General features: G+C 35.9%; 1 protein-coding gene across 3 annotated transcripts in view; it reads left to right on the top strand.

Moving 5' to 3' along the window:
- Positions 1–2306, top strand: part of LOC134752283 (peripheral plasma membrane protein CASK) — a 388960-nt gene extending 386654 nt beyond the window's left edge. For 2 of the 3 annotated variants that reach the window (XM_063687939.1, XM_063687947.1), the window contains one exon: positions 129–2306. In XM_063687939.1, coding sequence (XP_063544009.1) covers positions 129–308 — 180 coding nt within the window. In that variant the 3' untranslated portion in view covers positions 309–2306. The remainder of the gene's footprint in view (positions 1–128) is intronic. The other variant, XM_063687956.1, reaches the window with a different exon arrangement.
- Positions 2307–10640: the final 8334 nt, after the last annotated feature.

Genomic DNA, 10640 nt, shown 5'->3' on the forward strand with positions numbered 1-10640 from the left:
ATTGTTGTTAGAGTTGATCCGGATCCATTTATTCTACAAATTAATTGGCCATAAATATGTGTGGCATTGAGTAATAGCGGGTTTTTTTTTTTACAACCAGTACAAATGTCTCCGGTTTGTATTTCTAGTACGACGGTTCGCTGGAGGTGCTGGTGCGCGAGTCGGAGCAGCTGCGGCGCACGTACGGGCACTACTTCGACATGAGCATCGTTAACAACGACATCGACGACACGCTCGCGCAGCTCGAAGCCGCGCTGGCGCGCCTGCGCTCCACCCCGCAGTGGGTGCCAGTCTCCTGGGTCTACTGACACGCAGACTCCTATTACCTTTAAACGGACTAACCAATCATTCGAACGGACGACACTTTTTTTCTCAAACAAGTTCGACTTTGTTTCGGGATTAATGTTTAATTTTTACGCAAGAAGTTAACTCTTGATGCACTCGTAAGCAGTATTTTAGTATTCACTCAACTTTACGTGCGTCGCTCGAGTTGTGTATAATGTTTTCTTAGAATCATTGACATAATGTGTCCACCTACGAAATTTCAGATAAAATACCTCTATCTGCAATGAACGATCGTTTTCTTAGCGTTATCAACAGATCAACAAAGCACCTTTATCAGCAGATAAAGGTGCTTCGAAAGCCATTACGCTAGTATTGCCCTGTATTGCACTAACACTACACTCACGATACCTACTTGTTTAACTCTAATAACTTCTCACAGTATAGGTATTTTATGTTTTTATTTAATGTTCCCAATTTCGTAGACGATGCGTCTGAGTTAACTGATTTTGTATAAGTTATTGCGAACATTTTAATACATATTTATAGTATACACTTTTCTTATAAATAATTATAATGGCCGCGTCTCCTTTGAGCACAAGAAGTAAAGGTTTGGAGTCTTACAAATGTTTACATGAAATTTATCTTCTTGTATCTCTGGAAACGCGGTTTAAAACAATGTACCTTTTTAAAATTTTATTAAACAGTTTTCACTGTATGTACTTATCTACACGTTTATGAAATTATAATAAAAATATGTACCCTTAATACACGTTTTGGATGAAAAACAAAGAAGGATCCGCAAAAAAAAGAATGTGGTTAAATCGCGTCATTTAATAATGACAAAGATTCATTGACTGTATAAAATTTGTAAAGTGTAAGGAAAAATCCAGCGCCCGAGTTTGACAGCCCAAGAAGTTGGCGCTATACGTTGCCATGTTTCGTGATAACTGAATTATCAAACCAAAGTTACTGCATACGGCGCATACTGTGCAAATCCGTAGAGCGCCATCTACTGTCAAATTGAAAGCACGAATTTGTCTTAGAGTTCACATTGTATCTAGTACAATCCATGATTCTTTGATAATAACAACACTATCTCCAAGTACTTATTGATTACGATAATCTCTACATTGTTCCTTTCTCTCTTTAATCAGTGACAAATAGATATCATTATTTAATTTCTAACTACAAGGATCTTGAATCTACTGAAGCTTGCATGGTGTTTGGTGCATGACCGCTCAATTTCACTATTATGTGCCAAATGTGTGACTGCATACCAAATCCCACGATAATAACGATACTAGACACTTGCACATTAACAACATGAATTTTGGATCAATTGTACATAAATATACATTAGGAAGTAATTTTAAAAACTAATCGTCTAGAAAAATTAAGTAGCTCAACAAATGCATACATTAATAATTATCTTTAAGATCTATTCGACTATCTTAGATACTATTTACCTACCTACCGATAAAGCGCTTTTTTCGCCCTAGGTACACACAGTGTAGGAAAATATAAAAAACCTACTTAGTGACTAAATCAATGTAATACATTGAAACATTTTGAACAAAAAAATCCTTATGAGCAACTTGAAAACGAATTTTTACTTGAAGCAACCAGTACCTAACTGAAATCAATTGGCGTGCAGTTGAGTTGTACCGCGTGTACTTAAGGCGAAGAGTGGCCAATCACATCACAGAATTAGAATTCACAGGGTTCCATGTACCAGTATGTTTAAGTGTCAAAATGATCCTCTTTCTTGTATTTTAGGGCCAAAATACAATTACGCAATACGACATAGTATCGCATAGGTATCGTATTTGAGCTCTAAGGACAGCTCCCTCGCATGTTTATGTGTAATAACATATAGATATTATAGCTACCTTCTTATTTCTCACATGATGACAGTTATCGGCGCAAATCAAACTCGTGTACTAAAGTCTTAAAAGTTGGTATTGATGAAATAATAATGACACCAAAGTCAATAACTCTAAATACGATATCAGTTTTTATGAACTTAACCCTTAAATGCATAATGATGTATATATGCATCGTATATTTGATGGTCCGTGGCTCAATATGCAGCTATCCAAAATATTATTCCCTCAATCTATACAACATGACACATCTATTTCAATTTATTAAAAAGTTATACAAAAAATCATGCATTTAAGGGTTAACCTTGGTACGAGTAGGTACGTATGTGTCATCATATGTCATTATTGTCATTAAAACACCGAATTATCTTGACATTTTATAGAAACTTCTAATAGCGATTGTCTAATTGGGAAGTTATCAAAATAAGTTTTTTGCAAGTAGTTAATTTGACGTTTGGTGAGGTATTTAACAGAATACTTATGATGAGATCCAAAATACTAACGTGACTAACGTCTACGGTTTTCCTACAATCAGTTGCCAACTTTACCATACAGTGTTTATGTTCCCACATTAATGTATTCCATATTGTATATACCTATTAAGTAATAAATAAGTAACAAAATTTTACAATTATAACAACTCTCACTGTTTCACTAGGTATACTTATTTACTTTTTATGAGTAATTAAGCTAAATAGATATTAATTTGTTATTGCTAAGGTGTTCTTGATATTGTTCTTTTTAAGTGATAAGTACAAATTTTATCAATGCTCAGTGTTTAAAGTTTATCTTTATGTACGAGTAACATACCTTCATAAATTGTTATTTTAATTATATTATTTTCATGTACCACTTTTTAATCACATTTTTTTATTCCAAAACGTAGTTAAATTTTCCTTAATTTGACAACGACAGTTTTTTGTAACTATGCGTTCGATATGTTATTGTTCTTACTTTTTTTTCTAATAATACTTAAATCTAAATAATTTCTCTAAATACTACATTTTTGTCTTGTACCTATCCTTATATTTAGGATAATAGCGAATGAAAGTAGTTAAATAAATTAATCATACGATAGTAAATTAAGTAAACTAGTTGATAATAAGATGTGTATTGATGAGCGAGTAGCACTATTTTCTTTAGTTTTTACATGTTCTATTAATGTTGGTATTAGATAAATCATAATTTTATTACACTTCAAGTTCTATATTTAAGGGTAATCTGTTCTGCTATTTTAAATATTTTATTGTGATGCAATATTATTAGACTAGATAAATAAAATAAAATTGTCTATTTAAGTTGGCTCTGTTAAAGTTTTATATTTATATATTATGTAGCAGATAATCTGCTCTTTCCGTGAGCAGATTTATCCCGAGAGCATTAAAGTTTTTAAATTGAAATATTTTTAAAGTTTAATCCTATCCAAATTACTATTAACAAATTACCGATATAATCCGTTTTCATAGTTTTATTTAATGAGTAACTATCGCGGTAACCGAAGACAATATCACTATATTTAACCTCTTTTTTTATATTTAACCTCTAGCGGCCCACCATACAAGAAAAGGCAGTCAAATTTGAGTCAAAGGTATTAGAATATAGAATTGAATTGGTTTTGTTTTAAAATCGAACGAAACAAAACAAAAGCTCTGTTCCATTTCATTATGATTCAAATTTCATTGGAGGTAATTAATTGTTCTAGTATTAAGACTTTGAACCCCAAGAGGGTATTTTTTTATTTTTTTTATTTTTATTTATTTATTTGGAAAGCAAACAGAAATAAGTGAGCAGGAGATGAGTTTACAAATACACATTAAGGACATTCACTTATTCCCTTAACAGCTCTCACTAAAACATGTAATGGAAATATACTACACTTAAACTACATTTTATGCTATTGTCCGCTATTGCTATTTATGGTATACATACAGATGTAGTGCATAATTGTTCGTATTTTGTCGGAAACGTTCGTATTTGTCATGCTACTTCAGTCAACCTTAGTATTTTTTGTACCGAGACTGACTGAAATAACAAGACACGTTCGTACGTTTCCGTGAAAATACGAAGGAAAATAATTATGCACTACATCTGTACCTATGTATAATCTATGAGTGTCGTTTTATTTTTTATAAAAACAAAATGCATAGTGGTTATATTTACCAACAACATTACCTAAACGTTTATTTTGAGTAAAGTACTTATTTTCATGTAACATACATGAACCATTATGAATTATGGTTAAACATTAAACCATTATCCTCCGAAATTAAGGGTTACTCACGTATAGTAGGTCGGGTAAAGGCACCCGTAACACCCGTGTAGTCAACTTATTGGCTAGCGCATCTTTCCGCGACTCGCACCATTTGATAATAAGTACTTATTAACACGCGCTGATCTGTCCTTCAGAATGTGTTTCGCGGGACGGGAGTAGCCTTCAAAACATGTAAGCTGTGCTAATTTACGTACTCCGGCGGTTTAATTCTTTAATTGTCAAACATATTAAAAATAATAAACCTAATAAAAAATGTCGAACCGTAATGCTCACGGATTGTTTGTGTCGACAAGGAACGGCGTTATTGATTAAACGGAAAAAGTATCAAGGCATTGCAGCTAAGCTGGCAATGACCAATGAAGTATTCAAAGTCAGAGATAAATTATTGCTAATAAGATTATTGATTTATAGCCACAGTCATAGACTATCCATAGAACTTTGAGGTGTATAAGGATTGTATCTTAAGATTAAGATCCTTTTAATTATGTGTCACTCATTGTTGCCACAATATTATTGGGTATCAATAAAAATGTGTTGTTAAATGTAATAAATGAACACACATAATATACTAAAACTGACAAGGAGAGACTTAATAACTTATCATGTCTACTTACAAAATAAAAACTTGTTTTGATTGAGTGGTAATGGTGGTATCCCTACACGTTCCAGTTTCTAATAAAGTGGCTACATTGGAAATGTTACATTGCTTAATTTCACTACCGTAATCCGTGAAAGCCGCGCGGCATAACTATTCAAAACATATATGTATTTAACAAATTGTCCGTCTATAAATAAATCGCCATTTGCTTTTGTTGTATGTATATGAGTTCGATTGTTTTTATTAGGTATGTTGAGTAGTTAGTGCTGCTCATGTATGGAAAGTGGTTGAGAGAGTCTTCGTTATAACTATTAGGAATGTAATTATTTATTAATATTTAAGGAAAGTATTTTTAATGTTATATGCATCACCTACAACAACAATGCCTAATCCAGAACATTCCACTATTACCAATTTTTTTTTTATCATTAGAATTATTGTATTACTTAAATTATATAATACTGTTACCAAGTCATTAGATTGTAGTGAACGTTTTATAATGTGATCCTTGTTAGCTTTGAATTTACTGTTCTTATTAAGTTTATTGAAGCAATTTTGTAATTTTATTTATGTTTATTGTATGTACTTATACCTTGTGGTTTCATGCTTAAACTTGTTTCTCGACATGAATTGTTACGTTTGACAAAGAATAACTGTAGAACCACATACTTACATAAAGAAGTTTAATTATTAAGTTAGATGAAATTGATAAAAAAACGGTTCTCTTGCACACAGCGCATGTCGAGGCACTAGCGCAAGTAGCGCAGGTCACCATAGGTACAGGCGCCATCAGATATATCGCAGCGGCTGAGGTGCCCACAAATATCTGAACACGCCTTTATTCTCAGGGCGTTAGAGTGCGTGTTCAGATATTGTGAATACTTTTGCCGCTCGGATATATCTGATGGCGACTGTACCAACGCGGCCGACTCGCGCGAGACTCACGCAAGACTCGACCCGCGTTATCTGACTGACTGAAGCAAGTGAGGGAAGAGTTTAGAATTTTGCGCATATTGTTTACGCAAAAAACCCGCACCTTTACTTGATCCAGTTATTTTAACTAGCACAACACTGTCAGTACACGCGAGTTACTGGTACATCAAGCTTGAGCATACTATCCGCGGAAGTAGCACGGACCTTTACTTTCTCACGCGCCGTGTGCAATCAAAATAACTGTGTAATAGTAAAACTTAATACCTACCTACTAATTGATCATTTTAACTACCTATTATTAATATCTGGCGGTCTAGCATAAGTTGCGTTGATGCGTTCTCGCGGGGGACTCCATACATCTAGCGCGACTTCAAGTATGGACTCGGGCGCGAGAACGCAACTTATGCTAGACCGCCTGGTGCAAGCTGATATGATTCTTAATGCAAATGTAAACACTTTGTGTTAAATGCTTTGTGTATCAGGGTGAATAGGCAGAATCCGATGAGCAATAGACATTCTTGACAACTAATGATGACTGAAGTAAAATCTATATAATAACTGTTAAAATTGAATAAACCGCACAAAATAATGTTGTGTTTTATTTTGTCCTTAAGCTAATAAATTAAAAGAAAAGTGAACGACCTCGAACAACAGCTTCTCCGTACAAACGTACTTAGTTTCCATTTTCCTCTCTGTATATTAACATTTATAGAATAGTTATTTGTGCAACAAGAGAGGAAAGTTGGTTTTTCTTGCGAGTGTTTAGTCCCGAGAAAGCGAAAGATTATATAATTGAATCACGAGCGAAGCGAGTGATTCTAAGGTAGAATCTGGAGCGTAGCGAGGGACTCAAAAACACGAGATGTAAAATAACTTTGCTCTCGTGTTGCACACATAATTTTTCACCTCAGTAGTGAGAACATATTGTTAAAATGTATTTCGAATTACACAGAATAAACAGAAAAAAAAGTATTATAATATGTACGATACGATAAGATACGATACGATACGATACGATACGAGACCGGACCGGACCGGACCGTACCGTACCGTACCGTACCGTACCATACCATACCATAAAAAAAATGTAATAAAAGTATGAAGTTCATGGCCTTCACTAAATTAAAAAGCTACATTGTTTCACTCCCTGGAGTGACGAAAGTAGGCTTGTTCGAGCTGCTGAGGTGAAAAATATTTTTCACATCACCAATTCGAAAAAGGGCTTTTTCTTCCCTACTAGGAGGGATCAAGGTAACACTTTTCTGTTTAAGGATCTATTTTTACTTTTTTTTGCGTATTAGTTTTTTAGCTTAAATAATATTTTTAAACATTACAATTACCTCATAGGTGATGTGAAAAGCAATATGTGTCACATGGTAGCAAAATTATTTCCATCTTGGGCGTAAAACACTTGAATCTCACTACGCTCAGGATACAATTTTTAGGATTCAATTGTACGCCCTCGCCGTAAATATGTCATTTTGCTCCCTTGTGACACAATCTACTATTTTCACATCACCTATTCGAAAAAGCGCTTATCCTTCCCCGCTAGGAGGGATCAAAGTGGCACTTTTCTTCCCTGCTAGGAGGGATCAGTGTCTACTTTTCTGTTCTAGGACACGATTTTTTTTTCTCTTTTGCATACATTTTTTTAAGTAATTAATATTTTGGAACATAATAATTTCCTCATAGGTGATGTGAAAAACAGTCTGTGTCACATGGTAGCAAAATTATTTCCATCTTGGGCGTTGTCACTTGAATCCCTCACTACGCTCAAGATTCTATTTTAGAATCCCTCGCTACGCTCACGATTCAATTATAGAATCCTTCGTGTCCCCGAACCGAACCGACCATTCACGACCTCTAGGTGAATTCCAATTTAGCGCGAAAATTTAAAACTGACATCTGATAAAGAGAGTTGTGCATTCTCGTATTCTCGTTCACTGAAAATATCGCTCCCAACAGTGAGTATTATATTCTTTGCTCCCAACTATCATAATCTCACAACTGTACTTAGTTCGGTCTTTTAGTACAGTTAAGTAGTACACAGAGAGAGTCGACGTTTAGTTTTAGTTCGATCGGATGTCCCTCTGTTTCGTTCGCGTGTAGTGTACTAAAACGTACTAAGAGCAGAATCATTAGGGAATAGTTCCGTCTAGTACAGTGGAGGGAATCGTGTCTTTTTGATTTTAGTACATGTACTACACAAGCCTACTGATAAACTTTTATGTACAGCGTATTGTACACTGGGCGTTTAGCTCTGAATTTAATTTCTAAAGTCCGGGCAGTTATGCTGAGTGTCACTTTGTACAATGTATTGCACATTGGGCGGCACAAGGATAATGCCTAATGAATGTAAAGGTCCCTCCAGACTATGTGCGTGAATCGCGGCGCGACTTCGCGGAGAGAACATGTCGCGACGTTGACGTATGACTACTATGACTCCACACTCGCAAACTTCACGGCGATTTCGCCGTTCGGTTCTCGCCAAGATGGCGGAAAAGCATCAGCTGATCGAGTATGGATGGTATAGAAAGGATCGCAATCTCTTATGGCAGAATTGTTGTAAAAGTGACCGCTTTCAGCTTTAAATAATAGTTCCTAATCTCTCCGGTGGCGCTAGTTAGGCTCTGGGACATGAGTATAACATGAACCATATAAGGCAACAAATAACCCGACCAAATTACGTAGGTTGTTTTTGGTAGTATTTCGGTGTATGGTGGCGCCGCTTAATTACTGTTTTTTGATGTACACTTTTCATACATAGAGATTTGGCTCCTTTATACAGTCTCCATGTGATCGAGCTTAACTGCTAGTTATCTATAGCATCATACGCGATTTAGCTATTTTTCCATTTTGTTGTAAAATCGTAAAATATAGCCGCTTTATATAATACTAGCTTTTGCCCGCGACTTCGTCTGCGTGGACTTAGTAACAACAGCTAAAGTATAGCGCCTGGAAAAATTCTCATAGCAAATTCAATTTGAGCATATTATGCACACAAATTAGCAGGCACTTCATTAATTATCTCAATTCCACCCCGCTTTTTACTTTCTTAAGGGATGATTTTCGGGATAAAAACTATCCCATGTCCTTCTCAGGGACTCAACCTATCTCTATGCCAAGTTTCATCTAAATCGATTCAGCGGTTTAAGCGCGAAGAGGGAACACACAGACAGAAAGACAGACAGACAGACTTTCGCATTTATAATATTAATATGGATTAGTATGGATTAATATGGATTAGTATGGATAGCCTTTGCCCGCGACTTCGTCTGCGTGGAATTAGTAATTTGGGTAGCTTATTTTTTAACCAATCAGATACTTATCTGTACTAAAGGTAGGACCTTAAGCCTTAGGAGGACGTTGACGTAAGTATATGAAAGGTATCCTGGTAGACACTCCCTATAAGGGGAGGGGAGAGGAGAAGTGAGAGGAGAGGTTGTTGTTAAGTCAAGTCGAGTCGAGTCGAGGCGAGGCGAGGCGAGGAGAGAGGAGAGAAGAGAAGGGAAGGGAAGGAAAGAGAAGTTAGAGAAGATAAAAGAGAAGAGGAGAGGAGCTGAGAGGAGAAGAGAAGAGAAGAGAAAAGAGAAGAGAAGAGAAGAGATTTTTGGGGTCAGAACTACCGGATGTCCTTTCCTGGGACTCAAACTACCTCCATACCCAATTAACCCAATTTAATGTAAATCGGTTCAGTGCTTATTGATTCCCCATACAAATTTCCACCCCCCTAAAGGGCGATCTCTGGAATAAACACTACCGTATGTCCTTCCCCGGGACTCGAACTATCTCTATGTCAAATTTCACCTCAATCGGTTCAGCGGTTTAAGCGTGAAGAGGCAACACACAGACAGACAGACAGACAGACAGACAGACAGACTTTCGCATTTATAATATTAGTATGGATTATTATTATTTATCTTGCCACATATGGGTCAAAATAGTTTGTAATGTGGAGTTTTGCCAGTTCACGCTACGCGCCTCCTTTGACGCGGGCTAATAAACCGACAAAAAACGGGGAACTAGGCGCGAACAATCTGCGAAATCGACGCCACACTTGAGTTCGCGGCTTCGCGCCGTGATTCGCGCATGAGTGGGGAGGGCCCTTTAGGTATATGAAACTAGGCATCATTCGCACGAGCGCTTTTTCATCACATCACCATGAATGTATTCATCACACGAAGGCGGTACTTAAGCGCGGCGCATTTTTATCGAACACTGTAGAAATTTCGGCGTTGAGCGTTAATCGAATTGAGCATTATGGAACTCTGTGATTCTGTTCTGACAAGTGTTAAAAAAAAGCGCTGGCGCTGGTACTCTAGTGCTCACGATTGCCAATATTTCATCAAATGAGTGTTTCCTTTTTTGCAATTTTTTTTATGTGACCTTTTTTTTGCCACTTATTATTTAGTCAGGATCGCGAACCTTTATCATCCTTAAGTAAAATATTGTGTATTAAATTATTTTCAAAAAGGGTCACTCACGTATTATTAAGTCGAATAGCTCGACATGTCTCGATCCAATTTAAATTTTATTAAAAATATTACTATAAAAAATATTTAAATTTTATTAAAAATATTAATAAGACCAACCTATTCACTGTTTTTATGTCCCCGATACTAAAATTACTTACCTACCCAATCTACCTATCCAGGTTTGTGCTAAAATA

This window comes from Cydia strobilella, chromosome 2, assembly GCF_947568885.1.
Source record: "Cydia strobilella chromosome 2, ilCydStro3.1, whole genome shotgun sequence".
NCBI lineage: Eukaryota > Metazoa > Arthropoda > Insecta > Lepidoptera > Tortricidae > Cydia > Cydia strobilella.